Raw genomic sequence first — 19,288 nt, forward strand, 5'->3', positions numbered from 1 at the left:
CAAAGACTGCGTCGGCTGATGGTTCGCCTCCTTATGCTGGCCTTATCTCCTCCGTCGTGTCAGATGGCGGTGAAGTGAAGCGGAAAAAGCCAGCCCTCCCGGTGGCCACACGCAGGCATGGTGCGATCACCCTGTGTCCACTGACCCTTCCTCCCATTAATCAGTAGCACGCATCTGCATCGATTCCACGCGAAGGTCGTGGCCGTTGTAGCGGAGAGTTAACGAAGGGTTACTGAACGCATCCGAGAACTTTGACAAAGTGGACATGTAAACACGCCATAAACCATACCCCAGGCGGCACACGACGCCGATAGGATTGCTACTATCTTTGAACCAAGAAGTTCAGATCGAATAGAAGCAACAGCTTGCTTTGTGAAGAAACCCAAAAAGGCGTCTTGGAAACGTCACAGAAACCAGAAATAAATCCCTATCGATACTAATCGGTAAAACTGGGACAAGTTCGCGAATCCACCGAATGAGCTGTACACTGATTAGATAGGCTTGTTTTGTTCGATTACTCAAGGCGTTGGGCTACGAACACACGAGGTCTTTCTTATCACTTTCGCGAGAATGCCATAAAGTGTCAAAAAGTCCAAACGACCAAACCCCAGTGCCAATGCTATCATCGTGCAGATAGATACCCGCCAAAAAAACACCAAACCCAACTCAACAAAATGACAGACACGCGAAAACCGTCCAAGGTGGTTCCGGGGCATCGAGGGAAAACCGCAGCCACCGGCACGGCCACCTGTCAGCTGGCGTGGATCGAGAGTGACAAGCGCGGACAGCCGGAATTGGAACGGGAACCCTTCCTGTCGGTGGCCGCGAGCGATGGCAGCGAGTCCAGCCTGGAGTGCGAAAGGTTGTGCGATCCGCGGGCAGCGAAAAAGACGCGCATTTTCGCCATCGACCTCGAGCGCGGGGGCGCCGCGAAGAAGGGTCTCGATGACACACCGGAGTCCCGAGCAGAGTCGACGGATAGCTCAACGGGCAGCTCACCCGGGACGACCCGGTCCAACAGCAGCAGCAGCAGCAGTAGTAACGATGATTCTCACAGCGATGCCAAACTAGTCGATAAGCTGCGGAAGGTGAACCGCCGGAAGCGGAAACAAACGCGGACCGCCAAGCTGCTCCAGTTGTGTCAGTGCTGTCCTTGGGCCGTGCCATGGAGTCTGCTGATTGTCAGTGCCCTGCAGGTAGGACAATGTTTTATCGGTATGGGTGGTGGGAATCCAATGTTTTGACAGACGGACGGGTGGAATTGTGAACCCCGAGGGTAAAATTTGGGCCACGTTTAATTGGGGGATTGGGCTACGGTTTGGGTGTTTCCCCTTGAGAAATAAATTAGTTTATTAGCGTGAACAGACACTGTTCAAGTTTGGAAGCGATAAAGGTTAACCGAATCAACAAATGGCGATGGCAGCTTTATGTCACTGTCAAATAGGAATGTTGTTCAAACAAAATCAAACATTTAATACAAAAACTGAAGTTGAATGCTATAAACCAAAAAGTCACAAAAGGTTTACTCCAAATGGAATACATGATTATCCTTCTATCTTTCTGGACAAACTTCCGTGCAAACTTTCGAAATAACCCAATCAATCACATGGGCGATTCCCACCCAGTCAATCCTCGTGTTTCGCTCAACATAAATTTTTCAACACATACTTATCTGCCACACACACATGGGGTCATCCTTTCGCCGGAAGAACAGTATCGATTTTTTTTGGTCCGTCCATTAGGTGTTGTTTTCCTTGAACCTGAAGGTTTTTCCCTTACACGGTTCAATGGGCAAGTCCCTTGTCCCGGTCAAACGATTTCACTTTCTTTTCGCCGTCGAAAAGTGTTGCGCCTTTTCCTGGGCGGCGAAAAAGATCGCAAAAGAATGTCCACCGGGGGAGGGGAAACACATTAACCCAGAAAAGGAAAACACCCCGAGGGTAGAAAAGGACACGTTTTTTCCGCGTCATCCGAAAGACGCACGCCTCACGCAACCACGTTCGGCGACAATGGCTGAATGGCGGGTTGTGGAAAAATCGATGTGAAAAATTCATTGCAGACTCGCAGGGTGTGGCACAACGGGCAAGGATGCTGGATCCTATTTTTGGCACCGTGCGGCGCCTTCCCTGGTGACTTTTTCCCCCTTTCAGGTTTCGATAGACTCGTTGGCACCGGAGTTTGACTCTCGTAACCAGACACGTTGCGTTACGAATTTTACACACGACGCAGAGGAAGCATCGGGGGTGCGCGTGTGTGAAAGAAAAATTAGCCAAAAGTGAGAACAAGTGAGAAGATTAAGGGCCAAGTTCGAGATAAATCATGGCCCATTCATGAAACATGAGCCGTTTCACAAACAAAGGGACGAGGAGTTGGTGTTGGTGGAGAACATTAAAGTGACATGATTACAGCGTAAGTCGGAATTAGCTGCCATTTTCATGCCAACGAAACCAGATTAGATGACATAAGCTGTCGTGGGGGAACCTTGCCATTCGATTTTCAGTAAATAATCTTCCGACCCGACCAACGTCCCAGCTTCCTTCCTTCCCTTAGATCAGGGTTTTCCCATTTAGGGGTATTCAATTTATTTAACTCGTTCCGCTTAGTGATGCATTTGCATTGTGTTTATTCGAGCAGAATGCATCACATTGTGCACGCTGCACAAAACGGGCCTCTTTATCTCATCCACATCGACCTTCTATCGACGACAGGGAGGGGACGTTATTCTTTGCGACATTTTTTTCTCTCTTCTCATCGATGGTTTTACTATGATTCATCAGAAAATTGTGTCGTAGGACAAAGCAATATTTGTTTCCACTTTTTTAAGTTTGCCGATGTTCAGATGATGCTCTTTTCTTAGCAGACGAAACAAGAAAACACTGCCACCGCAATACTCTGTCAATATTTTCCCGTGACAAAACTAATCCCCAAACAACATTTTGTCTATCGGACCTTGTCAGGATGATAGAGCAAATATTTTGTGGAGATGGAAATCTAGCACGTGTTGGCCGCTTCCGTAAAAGAAGGAACTTTAAAAAGATTGCCAGAAAAATAACCTACCATTTGAAGAGGTCGTTTCTCCGAACCGCCTTCCTATAAAACCATTCCCTATCTTATCCGATTGTATTTACCTTCTTCTTTATTATCCATAGAGTAAATTGTTGTTTCGTTTTTCTTCCCGAAACGTCCCCTCGAAATCGGATGTTTTCTGTATGGAATCGTCGTAGGGTACTCCCACCGCCTCACTTGACGATGCCCTAATCAGATACCATTCGATTCGTGCCGCTTCAATATTGCACCCCTGCACGAACCTTGATCCTCGGTCCCTTCTTTTCCAACGCGTAGGTTCACGACGAACCCAACAAAAGTAATTATGGATAGGTAGACACTGGGCCATAGAGACAGTGATTGAATAAAACTGCAATCAACTGCAGGCTTTTAGGCTCGATTGAACGCAGGAGGTCGCCCATCTAATGTCCGCATCCAAAGCATCACCTCGAAGTTGGTGCGTTGTCTGGTGGTTCCTTTTCCTTTTGGGCAAAGAATGCAGCGACGGCGTGGCCTCGCAGTGATTGATGAGACGTGCGCAAGATTGTCACGTGCAGTGGTCGGAGTCGGAGTTTCCCTTGTAAGGAAAATCCGCAACCCCGAGTGGAAGGAGACGCCGACTCTAGCGGCTAGAGGGAAACGCTCAAATCAGGTTCGATCAGCTCAGGGCAGGTGAAAACGAACACACATGTGCATAAGCTGTCAATTACCGCGCGGTGACAAGGTAGTTTGGCGCTTGCAGTTGCACTCACGGTGGCAACATGCGGGAAACATACATAGCAAGCTGCACACGCGCGCGCGTTGCAACGGAACGTAAACAAAGGCGCACAGCGTCGACGCGGTGCACGGAAAAGTGGCGTACCAAATCCAATATTTACCCATCTCAAAGCAGGCCGTGTTTCGCCGTGTTGCCGAACCAAGGCCAGGCCCAGGTCAAGCCGATGCAATCGACTACAGCTCTATCGATTGTGCAGAGGCGCACTTGCACTACACCGGATTCGATGGAACTGTTGTTGTCCGATGGCGTTTGCAGCCATAGACGGCGGCCTATTTGTTTTGCTAAACCCTACAGCAATTCAAACAACTGTCAAACGATGGCGGGCTCCACCGCCGGCCTAGATTGGCGGATGTCCGCCCGCGAACTGTGCCAATCGGTATCGAATCGGTGAGCGAGATTTACACGGATTTGCGCCGTTTGACATCGTCACCATCTGCGAGGGCACATTGTGTCACTGGGACGCCTTTGTTCGCGTCCCGCGTAACCCTGACGGCCGCTGGGTATGGCTTCACCACGCGAGGAAACCCACCAAGCTCCATACCACTCACCTAAACTATTGCACCCACTTGCTTCCTTCCTTCCTTCCTTCCTTCGGCATGCAATCGTTTTTTCCAACTAAAGTAACCTCCTCCTTGGAACTGATTTTTGATTACTTAATATCCCGAGCATTAGAACGCGAAAGTTAAACACCGTCGAGGGGGGTTTGACACAATTAGCGTGACGGTACGGTAGTTGACTTGGGGAACGAAGGACCCGTGGAAAACCTCCCCCCCTTGGTATCGGTTTACAGCGGAACGGGAAAACCAACCTGTGCCCGGTCATGCGTTGCTTGGCCGAAAACCCATGGTTAATCGCTGAGCTTCATGACCGTTGGGGTCATTTGAATCATCAAGAAGTTCCTTCGGTTTGTTGGACAAAATCAGGAGCGTTGAAAATAGTTTACTGAATCAAGAAAGAAAAAAAAACTAGGAAACTCATAAAACACAATCCAAATAAATGAACCATCCGGCTGCAATCCGTCCTCTTCCGAGCTCCCGCGTGACGTTCCAATGCTCGCACACGGGCAAATCAAGTAATTCGATACGAAAAACGTCGTTCCTTTTTCCACCCAATACCGCACGTGGAACCGATGGTCGTAAACGTAACGTAAATCAAACACGCCAGCCTTTACGGCGCTCTGTTCCGTTTGCGTGCGTGGTTCTTTAAACTATCTTCTTCAAAATTTATGACCACATCGATACGTTTTCCTCGTTTCACTTTCGTTTTCCCTAGCTGTTTGGGGGATTCGTTACCTTGTTTTGCGTAGGAGAAAATCATCAACGTTATGGTCATTCGTTCTGGATGGCCATTACCATGTGTCGGGAGAGTTTTCCGGGTTCCGTGGGATTCGCTTCTTGAGAAAAATTAAATCCCGCTTTACGACAATGTCCCTGCCACGTGTTTGTTTCGAACGGATTCCGGAAGAAGGCTGGGCAATAAAATAGTGTCTATAATGAATCGTGGTGGTGACCCATTTCCTCATTTTCTCTTTTCCCCATCTCCTTTCCCAGATTTCCGTCTTCATTTTCAACAATAATGCCATCCATCAGAAGCTCATCTTTTCGCCGGTCAAACAGTATGAGGTAAGTTTATTAGATCGTCTTCAAACATCGAGATCGAATTCTCCACTTACGGTTTCCTAAAAATCCGTTAGGTTTGGCGCTTTGTAACGTACACATTTCTTCACGCCGGAAGTGTCCACCTGGTGCTCAACATTATCATTCAGGTAGGGAAAGCCGCCAATCGTTGCGGAAGGCAACAGTAGCTAATACTTGTTTAACAACTTACAGATACTGGTGGCGTTTCCTCTGGAAACGGAGCAAGGGCATGACAAGGTGTTGCTGGTGTACTTCGCCGGCATTCTCGCCGGAGGACTCGGTGCTTCCGTCTTCGAGCCAACCCTCATGGTCGGCGCTTCGGCCGGCGTGTACTGTTTGCTCATGAGCCATATACCACATATCATTATGGTGTGTTGCAAAGGAGATCCCCTTCAAGCACCAGATGGTTGTAATTCTTTTCCTTCTTTTTCCTAATTGTTACAGAACTTTAAAACTCTCTCCTATCGTTACTATCGCCTGCTCGCCGTGTTGGTGCTGTGCATCAGTGACGTGCTGTACTCCATCCGACACTGCCTTACCAAAGGGAACCTTCAGCCGCGGATCGGTGTTGCGGCGCACATCAGCGGAGCCATCTGTGGTCTGCTCCTCGGGTTCGCCATCTACCGCTCCAAGGTGCAGCCCGACTCGGCTGGACTGATCGCCGTCTTCCGGACGCTGCGCTACCTGGCCATAGCGCTCTTCATCGGATGGATCGGAGCCACCGTGCTCTACAATCTCAACCGAAGCCATGTGATCTAGACACGCTGTCTAGCCATACGCCATTAACATTACCTACACCCAAATTAGTCAATAAGTTAAGTTTTGCAACTCGCCCCAATGATTTATTCTCGATTTATAGAGTAGCTGAAAAGAAGTTTTGACACCATTTTTTGACAAATTTATGCGACAGTCGCTAGACGTTTGTTTTATTACTCTTATATCCGAACGTTATCGTAGGCGCTTACAGGCGAATCCATATCCTAGTGTGGAAAATACTACCTCCAGACGGGATATCCAAGTCACGCCGGACGTCGTACCGCGCGGCAATCGGATAACGCTTCTGGAAGTCGTTCCCGAACCAACTTAAAGGTAACCCCTTCCGCCACAAATTAGGACACGGAGCGTTACAAGAATCGTGAACGAAGGAAAATCGGATAGTTATAGCCCTAATGCTAAAGTAACTCGTTCCTCGTTCCGCTTGTTTGTGTATGTTTCTGGTCAACCGGTCATTGTATCGATGGCTTAAAAACTAAATATTAATATCACGAAAATCACAGTAACCCTCGTTCGTTCGTATCCTTCCATTCCGTTTAGATCCTCTTTCATTCGATGGTTTTCAACGCTCATGTACACACTCTCTCTCGCTAACTTATGATTAATCGCATACTCGTACTTCCGAAACATCCCTACATGCACACTTACCTAAACTAGTGAGTGGAATAGTTGAAGGCAACTTTCGTCGGACATCGAGATAGACATACCCTATTTACCACTATCGTCTTCTGCACGTCAGTGGCGTACAGTGAACACCGACCTCGGTACATTTACACTCCAAGCAGGGCCCGGAAAGTTCGGATATGATCCTTCCTACTCGGTACATTCGACCGTAGATGTTACAACCGGCCAGCTTAAGGATGCCCACCGAGTCCTTTACCTTCGATTTCATGTTGATCTCGGCCGTACCTTCGGAGTGATGTTGCTTTAGTTTATTAATGTCCACCGGGTTGACGACGTACGCGTTCGTATTGACCACTGGGGTTCCTTCGGCGATCACCTGGTACTGATCGCTTCGATGCTCCGGTGCGCTGTAACCGTATCGATCAAGTTCGTTCTGTGATTCCGTATCGGGTGCGTTGATAGGTTTCGTGTGGAAGCCAGGATTCAAGAATGGAAGATCGGAAAGCGACGGTCGGTAGAGCGCTTTGGTGTCGTTCTTAGCACTTTCCACCTTAAGCGTTACTGTGCCATCGTGGAGTTCTTCATCGGAAGGAGGCTTCACGTCTCCCAGGGATGCCTCGAGACCGGCGGAAGGATCGTACACTGCGGTCAGTCGGGACGGTAGCGTCTTGAAGGGAGGAATTCCATCAGACAACGCCGATGCCGGTTCATTCCTCGTTGAATTACGCAACTTGTTCTCGTTCATCGGATCCTCTTCGCGGAGCAAGTAGTTCAGCATATTTTCCAAGCTAAACATAGCACTAGGTTCCGGTTCGTGCTCTACTCCGGTTGCTTTCATCGGTTTAGGTGTTGGCGAAACGGGTTCCACCGAATGATCTACGGACACGGGGAAGTTCAGTTCGAATCCGGTAAAGTTTGGCTTCGAGGGAGTACTGGAACGAGTTGCGGCATCGTGCTCCGATACGGATGACAGGTAATTCGCATCGGTCGTTATCGAAATGATTTGTTTCTCAAAATCGTCTCCGCCAGCACTTGGATCATCAAGGCGATCTTCCAATGGCGACGGTTTCGTTTGGAACGAAAGCAACTTTTCCTTGTCTTCAATCAACGACATCAATGGAGGTGCTGGTTCCGTGCGGATTACATCGATGAACGGATTTACTGGAGTTGCTAAAATAAAATAAAAAGTACGTAACGTTAGAAGAAATCTTCATCGAACGATCATTGATTAATTTACCTCCATAGGAACTGGTTGGTGTAGCATTGTACGGTAACTTTGCATGATGATCGTCTGTTGTCAGTTCGATCGGAGAAGGGGTAGTGGCGTAACTTTCATAGTAAAATGTTTCCTTGCTAGGTTCCTTCGGAACAAAACCACCTACATAAAACGGAACGAAATCTCGGGTTATTAGAGAAACTATATTTCGCTTCTCAATCACCGATTACCCTTACCTTCTGTCTTTGTTGGTGGAGAAAAGCCACTGGTGTCCGTTCCATCGATGCGGAATAATGGGTTGTCTGTGCTCGCTTGAACCTTATCCAGCTTAGCCCCGCCATACGCAAGTTCTTTGTGGTTAGTGTAGTAGACATTCTTTTCCGGATAGCCCACACCGTACTTATCGTACACCGGGACGTATGATCCCTCCTGCGGTATCTCGTACTTGGTCGGTATGAACTTCTTAAGTTCGTTCTGGAACAAATCCTGCTTCTGCGGTAGCTCCGAGTACTTATGAATGGTGTCCGTATCGTAGTCGTAGTCCGTTTCGTCCACCGTGTCATACTTATCCCGGATAACCTTCGTGTTGTAGTACCCATTCTTTGCGTCAATTTCATAGTTTTCCGTTAGGGCAGGATAGTTGATCGTCGGGTCGTACGGATACTCATACTCTCCGATCGGCTTGACGGCAGTTTTGTACATTAACCCAGGGTGAAGGATCTCGTGCTCATTGCCCAAACCATACGCCGTCGGTACCTCATACGGATCATTCACGATCGGGTAGTTGTTCGGATGGTTTTTGAAGTACGTGTATGTTGGCGTTGCGGCTTTGGGCGGCTTCAAGGGATCGTTCTTCTTCACCGCGTCTGCCGGTAGGAACGGAATGATCTTCAAATTGGGAAGGCTCGGTGGCAAAGTTGGCTCATCGTAGTCGGAACCGACGTCCGATTCCAAGATCGACGGAATACTGCTAGCCTTGTGGAATCCACTGATTGGAATCGGTTTCGGTGTAATGGGGCGATATTCAGTTCGGTTTCTGTTGGATGGCTTTCCAGAATCGTTCTTTGTTGCATCGAAGATATTCGAGAGACCACTTAGAAGTACTGAGAGGAGGTTATTCTCCTTCAGCGGATTCGGAGGACGAGTGGAGAGTGTAATCGGTTTGAGCGGAATAGAAGATGTCGTCGGTGGTATTGAGGTGGTTGTATCGTTGTTACTATTAGTGCTCAACAAATCAGCCTTCAATTCTACTTGCTCACCCTCACTCGGTTGAGTGTTTGTATATAAGATATCCGTAGTGGCATCCGATGCGTCATCTTCCGTAGTAGACAACTCCAAAGGCACATCGTTGGATATGACTGTCGAGTATTCCTCACTCTCGATAGTAGTGCTAGTGCTAACTTCTTCTGTAATCCGTTCAGTGGTTTCTTTTCCTACGGTGGACGCTTCCGTCGGTACGAACGTCGTCGAGTCATGTACCTCGGCTACATCGGGCGTAGTTACATCATTGATCGTCATCGTAGATACCACTGGTTCTGAGGTCGTACTAGTGATCCTAGGCAACACAGTTGTCGGTATCTTTTCCGGCGCAAAACCAACAAACTTATTGTTCGGCCGTTTCGTGGCAATGGTTGTGGTTGAAATGGGCTCACTAGCAGTCACCTTAGTTACCTTTTCAATCTTCGCATTTAATGAGTTAAGGATAGTCTCCACCGTTGCTTTATCTACCAATTGATCGATTTTAATCACAACATCGACCGGGGTGGAACTAACACTTTTCGGTGTTGTGGTTATAGTTTTCTGCGATGACGAAGGCATTGCTGGCGTTGTGGTTGAAGTGGTTCCGCTTGTCGTAGGTGTAGGCCTTGCGGCTGTAGATGACTTGGATAGATCTTTAGGACCATTCTTCGGAGGATCAGTGGCGTTCGATATGTTCGTAAATGCCGGTAAATTATCCTTTTTCGTTGGAACTGTAGAGGTTGAGGAAACTGTTGTCTCGGTTATGGGTTGCGGATGGGCTTCTTTCAATGAAGCCGAAGGCCCAGTTTTGAGCTGAGGTTTTGGTTGATTTGTTTCAGAGGACGAAACCTTAACCATAGATTTGGGAGTCGTAATGGGTTGTTCTGTTGTGGTTGTTGAAGGTTTGGCAGTGGTCGTGGTTGTTGTTGTGGGCTTATTAGTACTAGTTGTTGTCGTTGTTGTAGGAGCTGCAATAGTTGTCGAAGTAGTTGCTGTTGTGCTAGTTGTAGTAGGAACAGTAGTTGTTGTGGTCGTACTAGATGTAGTACTAGTAGTGGTCGTACTAGGAGTAGTACTAGTAGTGGTCGTAGTGGGAGCAGTAGTACTAGTAGTCGTCGTAGTGGGAGCAGTAGTTGTAGAGGTTGTACCAGGAGTAGTAGTAGGAGATGGAGTAGCAGTTGATTTTGTTGTCGTTATCCTTGTAGTCGACGTCGTAGTGGTGAATGCTTTTTCAGTAGTTGTCACTGTCGTTGGAACTCTCGTAGTTGTAGGTTGGCTGGCTGTGGTTGAAGAAGAAATAGTTTGTTGGATCGTTGGGCTAGAAGCAGCCGCTGTTGCATCTTCTACGTTATCCTTCAAAATGTCAGTGCTTGCTTGATTCCTTACTGTCGTCTCAATGAGAGAGTTAGAGACATCTACAGGGTTTTCCTTCAACAACGAATCCACCTCCAACTTTTGAAAGTTAGTATCATTCATCAACATGACCGGAATGTTCGGCAGTGGCTTGAACATTATCGGCACCGGCGGGATCTTTCTAACGGGGAAGTTAAAGTCCGGTTTCTCGATGTAGATCGCCTGCGGCTCCTGAATGATCTCTACTTTGACCGTCTGCAACTCGGGAGCAGATTCCGTAGACGTCGCTGTGCTTCCATCCGGCGTTGGCGTGCTGGTCAAAAGTAACTCATCCTCTCCAGCATCATCAATGAAATCGAGTCCGGCTCGAAGTAAATCCAGAAAACTTTTCTCCGAAGTCGTACTCACGGGAGCCGCTTCGGTAACGGGTGTTTCAATGATCTCGGTAGCATTTTTCGCCTCCGCTTTCGGTGCATCCGGATCCGGACCGAACAGAATCGAAAAGAAATCGAATGATTCTTCGTCCTCCATCTTACGCCCGAAAGGTTTCGGTTCGCCATGTTCTGTTGAAAACAAAATTGAAGAAAAGTGTTAAGTATGCGGACATAAGGCACCACTTTTGGCACCAATCCTAACCATACTCACTGCAATCATATCGGACGGCACAACACTCGCCACGGGGAACCCTTGGCGTACAACCTTTGATCGGAGGGGCACATTTCTTCGGCGTACACTTTCGCTGTCCCCTAATGCAGTAGCACACCTCACAGGGATCTTCCGATTTCATTTTTTCTCCATCGGAGTATGTGTGTCCACTGAAGGTACACCCATTGCTACGGTATCCTCTTCGGTCCGACATCCGTTGGTAGTGCTTGTTGTTGATCCTTCGCACGTGATTCGGTGACACCGTCGACTGGTCGATTTCGTTACCCTTGATTGGCGTTTTTCCGGAGCAATCGTACCGAATGGGGCAGCAGGCCGAATCTACAAAGATGGGAGCACACCTCTGGTTCGGAAGAGCGCACTTTGGCTTCACACACTTCTGCCGGCCGTTGATGCAGTAGCAGTATGAGCATAGCGATGAACTGACCATAGCCGAACCGGATTTATACACCGTTCCGTTTACAATGCATGCTAAAGAAATAGGAAACATATGTGTGAAAACCACAACCACCAACCCTAGCGAGTGAGACATCAACAAACCTCCGTTATCCTCCACTTCGTCATCATCCGAACGACGAAGGTACGAGTTGGGATTCTCCAACCTTTCCTGGGCGGCCTTCTCGTAGTAATCCAAGAAGTGTATCTTCTTTCGATCGCCATTGTTTTTCAGCGCCAAATTCAACTTCGAACACTGCAGGTAAGGACAGCAGGAACCACTCTTGTGCACCAGAATGCATCCCCTCGGTGGTGGTATCGGTTGTTCTATGGAAAAAAGCGAGGTCCAACAAATCAAACGTTTAACGATCAATAAGACGTTTGCGCCTAGAGGTATGCAACACGCGTAGCTCTACCTGGACAGACTTTCAGCGCGCATATGAGCGTCTTTTCCGTACACTTGCACATCAAGCAAGGTTCCTTCGTCGGCACGATCGAGCCCTCCATGAAATGTGTTCCATTGTAGTAACAACTGGATTCTGCTACATAATGTAAGAGATAAATAAGATTAGAATATACGTGGAAGGGAATACGATTAACGAAGTTCTTAATGAAGCATAATCCCAAGATTTAAACTGTATCTCGAACGATCTGAACTTATGATAAATATCCCATAATTAAAAGATCCCGTTAGCTTGGCGCTTCATTATATTGTTTTTTGCCACCTATCCGCGTGATTAGGTGTCAGCTTTATGATCATAAATATCTCAAGCCTCCGGCTACAAGAAAATAAAATTCTGGAATAAGAAACCGCAAATAAAACCCGCTAGACTCCGTACCACCAGTCCGGTTGTTGACACCGAGAGAAGAACCGCCAAAAAGCCATTCAAAAAGCGGCGACAAAATTCCGCACAAGAGGGGAAAAAAATACAAACCCGTTGAGATCATCATCCCCATCATTATCATCGTCTTCCTCCCCCCCCGCTTTCGGTGACACATTTCTCGCCTGGTCGGGTGGACGTTAGCATTTTTTCACCATTAAATCACCATCAGCAGCAGCAGCAGCATAGCAGCTTTCCTATGCTCTTCCACCGAATATCTCGCTGACCCATAATGAGCCTGGCGGTGGCAAAGAAAATCGAAATCGGTTTAACGATCGCGCTCGGGAGTTTGATGTTTGGAAAATTTCCCCGCCGCGATCGTTTATCGCCCGTTGTCTATCGTTTCCATGTACATATTTCTTTTTTTATCTTTTTTATCTCAACCGTTGTGCGTTCAAAAAATAATCAACTCGTTTTGATGCCGCTTTCCAACGCAAAGAATCCCCCCCCCCCCCCCCCTTCCCCCTCGAAAAAGAAACAAACCACCGATCAACGCCATGCAGTTTCGATACAAGCTGCGGCGAAATTAAATGAATCGAATCGAGCCGAACGCGGTGACCCATTCGGTTCGGCCTCCCAGGCCGGTTTTGTGTGGCCCGTTCTCGCCTCCAATATGGGGGTCAAACCGTGCGAAAGTAGTCCATGATCAAGGCCTCCGGAGCCGCGTGCCTTCCTTACGTCTTGTGGTTTTACCGGCGAGATTTACGTCACACCTGCGAGCGCGAGTTCATCGAACTGCGGCACGTTCTTCGTGGATCGGTTCGCGGAGTTCACGATGGCTAATTGGGTGCGATTGCTTGAATGATGGTTAAGCAAACAGATGGTTTGCGAGCTAGAGAGAGCCCCGCGTTACCGACGGATAAAGCTAACCTATATTTTGTCGGCACTGACATTGACAGCGTTCCAAGCGCATACACACACACACACGCCATCCGATCAACCTGAACCGCCGAGACACCGAGACACCGCAACTAATTTGCCCACTCATCGTGGTGTCCTAGTTTCGCGAAACCTCTACACCTCGTCCCCCGAAGACACTGAGAAGTGGTGGAGAAACGGTGGAGATAGTAAGACGAGGGTCGCCATCCATTCCTCCTCCTTCACGTGGTCCTTGTAACCGCAATTCTCCCGACCTGAAACGTGCCACTTGAAATCAGTTTCTCCTTCTGCTTCACTTCACTTTCCTAGCCGGGCAAGGCAAGTGCGCCCACCGCGTGTTTGTTTTCCTCCGTCAACCACAAGACCGTGCCGTGATTCTTAACTCCCATTTGCCCTTCCCTTCGTCACGCGGGAACGCCAGGAATGCCGGTGGGGCGTGGGGGAAGAAAATTCTGCGGCCCGTTTTCTCCCCGTACGATGCGATTTGCGTGCGCCATAACATTCCCTCTCGAAAGACGCCTCCACAAGACACACCGCGGGACTCGCGGCGGTCATTAGAGCACAAAATCAATTCTTTCCGGGTGCCGCTAAGTAGGCAACCATCATAGTCAACAAGTATGGGGTGGTTTTGTTTTCGTTTCTCTCTTTACGATACATAGTATCGGTACGGGGCAAGTGACTTGTCCATTTAAGCACCATTGTCGTTGCGAGTTCGAGCTTTCTTCGAGCGATTGCTTCCCGCTCGGGCGATGTTGGCAGACTTGATCATCGACGGCTTTTAGGAATCGAAAGCCTTTTCCTCTCGCGGTGTTCGCAAGAATTAACGAAATGGCACAACCCGGGCTGGAGGTGAAAGCAGAAAATGAAGAACGATCATGTTTTTTTTTTCTTTTCTTACAACTTACGCCGTGTGATTAATGTGAAATGAGATGTTTAGCGGGAATAATTTATTCAGACACATAACGTCAAATATGTTCATATTAGGTTTATCGTTCTTTTTTGCGGTAGTTTAATTGTTTCCGATGAACAAAATACAACCCGTTGTTAAATTTCACGTTTCATAAATATTCAAGGCAAAAATTAAATCTCTTGTTTATTGATTCTGCAGATAGCTTAACTTCCAGCAGACGTAAATTAATATTTCATGGAGAATAATTGTTTGAAGACTCAAAGAACAACGGTAGGAGCTGAAATCATTTAACATAAATAAGAAACAACAGCAACCCCGCCCATTTTTAATGAGTTTACGATTCCAAAACAAAACCTACACCGTTTTCGTAAGGAAGTCCAAGCCCATCCCGGAACTATTCTGACCACGACCCGTTAACACTAAAACGATTTAAAAAAAAACGTTGAACCAATCAGCAAGACAAACTCATCAAAAGGTACCCTCGAACCCGGGGCGTCAACACCGGGGCACATTTTCTCCCATTTTTCTCGATTGTTTACGCTCATCAGCCCCTGGAGCCGCACCGGAAGGGAAAGGTGCCCACTTCAACGCCCTTAACCCTTACGGGAAATGGGTTGGTGGCCAGCGCCAGGCATGGATTTATGGGCCTCCAGAAGAGCTATCGATTTAAACTGCCCGTTTAAAGGCCGCGGGCACCCGCCGCCTGGGAAATGGGAGAAATGCAGACGCCACCGTCCACTTGGAATCTCACATTCCCGAGCGTGAGTGTGTTTGGGTAGGACCGTTTCTTGGCCCCTCGAGCGGTCATCTAAACGACGTCCGAGGGAAATTTAAGTCATACGGAATACATAATGCGCACCCCGGCTGAACCTGTTTTCCCGCCCGCCCGCGTGATTCTCCCAAAGGGACGAGTCGAAGGGGTGTCGGAAGAACATTCCAGCACCATAAACGACAACGACACGCCCGGAGGAGGAGGAGGAGTCCACCTGCCCTGCGGGTGGACGGAACGAGTGCGAGCATAATAATATTTAGCACACGATAATTTCACACTCCTCCGGCGGGTGGTCGTCACTAAGATTAGCCATAGGTGGAAGGTGGTGTTGGCGGTTGGCTTTTCACCACCACCCCTTATACTCATTATCCTATCTGCTCCGGAGGCTTTTTTTTGTCCGCGCGGCATGCCGGTGGTAAATTATGGAGCGCGCGCAGCCGCGAAACGAAACGAAACAAAGTGAAATGAAGTCCGCACGATGCGAGAACTAATTTGCATTCGCCACAAACACTCCCTGCCCTCCCACCACTGCTGCCGGATGGAGGCCACTTGTCCACGCTACCCGGTCTCGGTACGCCGCGGGTTGCGCTCTAGTATTCGGAAAAACCGCGTCGAAACGGAACCGCGAGCACCGTGCAAACCTTGTGTGGCCTTTCATTCATTATCATAGTGGCAGCCGGAGTGAGGCTGGGAAATGCAGGTCACATGCTGGTTTCCTTTAATTCCACCTTCTCTCCACCGCAGCCCTCAACAAACCCCCGGGTTGGATCGGGGTTCCGTTTCAACAGATGCCGATCTTCGACGCAGGAGCGAAAGCAGCAACAACCAAAACCGAGAAGAGAAGAAGCTACGCTGCACAAAGGTGGTAAATTGATGCAACTGAAACACATCCACGCTATCACACGAACGGACGGACGAGCGGGGTTGGAAAATCATGTCATCATACGCTATCGTCATTTTCGTAACATCCATCACATCGGCACAATGGGGAACTGTCGTATCGCTCACACGATCGGTTGCAAACGACCCGGCTTGCATAAGAAACTGAAGAACCTGACGCGAACGAAACCCACAACGTAAACAACGGGCGCGTTCTCGTCGCTTGATCGATCGTTGAAGTTCTTCGTCTCGCTTCCATCCATCAACCGTTTGGAAGCGGGAACCGCTTTGCGTAACGCAAACGGCGCTGCATTTTTACCGACCAACAACACATCGTCTTCCGAATCGGGTCATCTTGACCACCAGCTGCCCACCCTCTTCACCCTCCCACCTTCGAGGTGCGAGATAAAACAGGTAAAACATAAACATCCACCAGGGCTTCGGTTTACAAAGTGGGAAAGATTCAATTAATGATTCCGCGCGTTGCCCGGAATTACTTTTGCTCTCTACCTTCCTACCAACCGAAGCAAGCGCATTCCTCTCCCCGGGGGGAGGTGGAAAAACAAGACTTGCTACAGGACAAACTAGAAATGGCTAGTTAGCGAAGACACCAAGAGATGATTACGGAACGCGCAACAGGACGATGAGCGCTCGCCGCATTCCATTCCGGTTGAACAGTTCACTGTCGGCAGAACGAAACGAAAGCAAACACCCCCGGGATGACCCACTTGGAAGGTCCAAGTCCCACAGGGCCGGTTCGACTCCTCTGGGATCCTCCGAGCAGCTTCGTTCCCTGCTGGGGCCGTTTTTTTTTTGCTTCCAGGACGCTTTTACCGGGCGGGGATGGATTGTATTCAATTAATTTGTACAATTTTCCTCCCTTCCCGCCGTGCGTTGGCCGAGCGAAAAACTAAAATGAGGACTAGGCCACACAGCTGGACTCGTCCGTGCTGGTCAAGGTTTTTCTCCTTCCCCCTGCGGGAAGCATTTTCTTTCTGTTTTTTTTGCGACTCTTGCGCGATCGTTTAATCTAGTTTTATTTTGCTTCCACCGGTCTGTTTTTGAATCCCTCTCGTTGCGCGCGATATGTTTGCACACGGGATTCCTGGACTTGTTTTTCCTCCCTTTTCACGCCCGCCCCTCCGATGTAATTGTACGTGCGAAGGTTGGAAACAACGAAAAATTCATCCAGCGAACCGTTTTGGCCTGGATTTGCGACTTGTCTCGCCTAGCTTGGGGTTCGAACGGGGGGCAACGGGAAGTGTGAAAGTACTTTTCGGTGCCAAACAACACAAGTCTGTCCTGTTTGGCCAGATATTCCACCAACTATCCCCCTACAGTACAGTAGCTTAATTTTCCACCGGTCGCTTCGAACCCAAGTTCCGGCCAAGAAACGGGCCTTGTTAACATAATTCTAACGGTGTGGTGTGTGCAATGCCGGAAAGTATCATTAAAACATAAAATGACGATACACGGTTCGTGCTACTAGTCTCCTCCCCCTGAAATATCTTCCCAACGATCGAAACGCGAACGAATCGCATCGTGGTTTTGGAAATTAATTCGATCGACTCTCGCGTGTAGAGTGGCTTTTCTTTTTAATTATATCACCCGCGCGGCAAGGTGGATAAACATCTCCCGCACGCTGAAGCTGGCCAATTAACACGGCGACTCGTCGGGGTAAATAATGCTTGCTGTTCGAGCATACCTTTCAGCATGTTATTCAATCATCATTAACACGAGAGCCCTCCACGAACGGATCGAACATTAGATCGGGATTTATGTTGTGGGTGTTCTTGGAGGCCTTTCCAAACGCCAAGGGATCTGGGCGGGAAAAGATAACTGGAATCGTTGTCGGCCAGCTCCAGCATTCAAAAGGGGGAAGCCAGGGAAGAAAAGTGAAACCAAAAAACACTCAGCTCGCTGAAGGGTTCGCTGATTGTTTGTGTGTTTTCTGAGGAGAGTCTGCTTTTAAGTCTTCTTCTCCCGTTTGATGATCAAGAAAAAATGTTTTCTTGTAGCATTAAAGCCACTTTGTTTGAAGAAGCTCGTTTGGCGTCTGGAAAAACAGCGAGAAAAATCTCACCAACGCGTCGGACGGGGCGGGGGCATCCAAACATCTGACACGAAAAAGCCACTAATTTGTTCAACGCCCCACTCCCTCATCATAATTATCCACACCCACCCGTCGCGGGGTGGGGGCCTTCATTGTGTTGCTTCCGATAGATACGCTTCGCAGGGTGGAGGAACACTTTTTCGACAAATTTCGACCATTTTTTATTCTCTCCGTAGTCGAAACTGGCTCCGGAACCGATTTCGGGCTCAGAACGATGCTCGGAAAAGGTATGCTCCATTCTTTTTCGGGTGCATGCCAGGTCAAACATTTGCAAGTATGATGTTGGGAAGACGAAGATATATCTGCAACGACGATCAAGAAAAGTAAAGAATGGCCCATAGCACGGCGATGGACTTCGGTTCTTCAGTCGGATGGAAACCGGAAACGTACAAAGCATTATGCAAACTATCAACAGGCGCTATTTGGATCAGAACCAAGGCGAGATTTCATCCTCACAGGTGAACGGCACGCAGGGGATTTAGAAAAACATTAAACTCAAGTTTTATTTCCAAGTTCAATCAAACTTGAGATTGCAATTTAAACACGCCAAGCTAGCGCACGTTAATCGTTTCTTTGTGATGTTGAAAACGGCCCGATTTTGCAATCGCAAATCTCTTTACTATTAACTTTAAGACTTTGTGTATAAAATTCCCTATCACCTCGCTCTTCTCGGTCGTTAAAGTGTTACTTCCCCCCGACACCAGAGTCCATAAAATTCAACACCACCAACTTAAGCACTTACGGTTCCGCTGCATGCGATATCCATCGGAGAACGGGAATTGTGCCACCGCCAAGAACGCCAGCAACATCGAGCAGGAAACGAAAGGAGCTCTCCAAAGCACCGTCGATCCTTTCGCCATGGATCGTTTCGACGGAGCCATCACTAAGTGCCTTTTGCTTTGGCCCGGAATGTTAACAGGATTTGGGAGGTAAAATTCTTTACCAATTTCGTTCTTTCCACTCCTTTTGACCACTTTCAAACACTTGACACACCCGGGAAGCCGCACTTCACTTGTTTCACTTTGAAAAAGTAACAGGCCGACACTCGGCAGCCAAATCTCTTTTTACCGAGTCACAAAGCACACAATCG

General features: G+C 48.3%; 2 protein-coding genes across 2 annotated transcripts; one reads left to right on the top strand and one right to left on the bottom strand.

The window, feature by feature from the left end:
• The first annotated feature begins 674 nt into the window (after positions 1 to 674).
• On the top strand, positions 675 to 6,317 carry LOC131267083 (rhomboid-related protein 2-like). The gene is made up of 5 exons (XM_058269843.1): positions 675 to 1,196; positions 5,374 to 5,445; positions 5,517 to 5,588; positions 5,653 to 5,829; positions 5,905 to 6,317. The coding sequence occupies exons 1-5, from the start codon at positions 675 to 677 to the stop codon at positions 6,217 to 6,219; spliced, it is 1,158 nt and encodes a 385-aa protein (XP_058125826.1). The 3' UTR covers positions 6,220 to 6,317.
• Positions 6,318 to 6,385: 68 nt separating this feature from the next.
• On the bottom strand, positions 6,386 to 19,079 carry LOC131267439 (uncharacterized). Its single transcript, XM_058270318.1, has 7 exons — positions 18,941 to 19,079; positions 12,181 to 12,303; positions 11,870 to 12,091; positions 11,312 to 11,800; positions 8,311 to 11,229; positions 8,096 to 8,236; positions 6,386 to 8,028 (listed from the first exon to the last, which is right to left on the bottom strand). The coding sequence occupies exons 1-7, from the start codon at positions 19,077 to 19,079 to the stop codon at positions 6,953 to 6,955; spliced, it is 5,109 nt and encodes a 1,702-aa protein (XP_058126301.1). The 3' UTR covers positions 6,386 to 6,952.
• Positions 19,080 to 19,288: the final 209 nt, after the last annotated feature.

Source organism: Anopheles coustani, chromosome 2, assembly GCF_943734705.1.
Source record: "Anopheles coustani chromosome 2, idAnoCousDA_361_x.2, whole genome shotgun sequence".
Taxonomy (NCBI): Eukaryota; Metazoa; Arthropoda; class Insecta; order Diptera; family Culicidae; genus Anopheles; species Anopheles coustani.

Excerpts from the sequence above, each read along its gene's own strand:
- LOC131267083 (XM_058269843.1), top strand. The coding sequence starts at position 675 with ATGACAGACACGCGAAAACCGTCCAAGGTGGTTCCGGGGCATCGAGGG. Across the intron at positions 5,589-5,652 it reads TGCTCAACATTATCATTCAG|ATACTGGTGGCGTTTCCTCT; the intron begins GTAGGGAAAGCC and ends AACAACTTACAG. Across the intron at positions 5,830-5,904 it reads ATATACCACATATCATTATG|AACTTTAAAACTCTCTCCTA; the intron begins GTGTGTTGCAAA and ends TAATTGTTACAG.
- LOC131267439 (XM_058270318.1), bottom strand. The coding sequence starts at position 19,079 with ATGGCTCCGTCGAAACGATCCATGGCGAAAGGATCGACGGTGCTTTGG. Across the intron at positions 11,230-11,311 it reads TGCCGTCCGATATGATTGCA|AACATGGCGAACCGAAACCT; the intron begins GTGAGTATGGTT and ends TGTTTTCAACAG. Across the intron at positions 8,237-8,310 it reads TCCACCAACAAAGACAGAAG|GTGGTTTTGTTCCGAAGGAA; the intron begins GTAAGGGTAATC and ends CGTTTTATGTAG.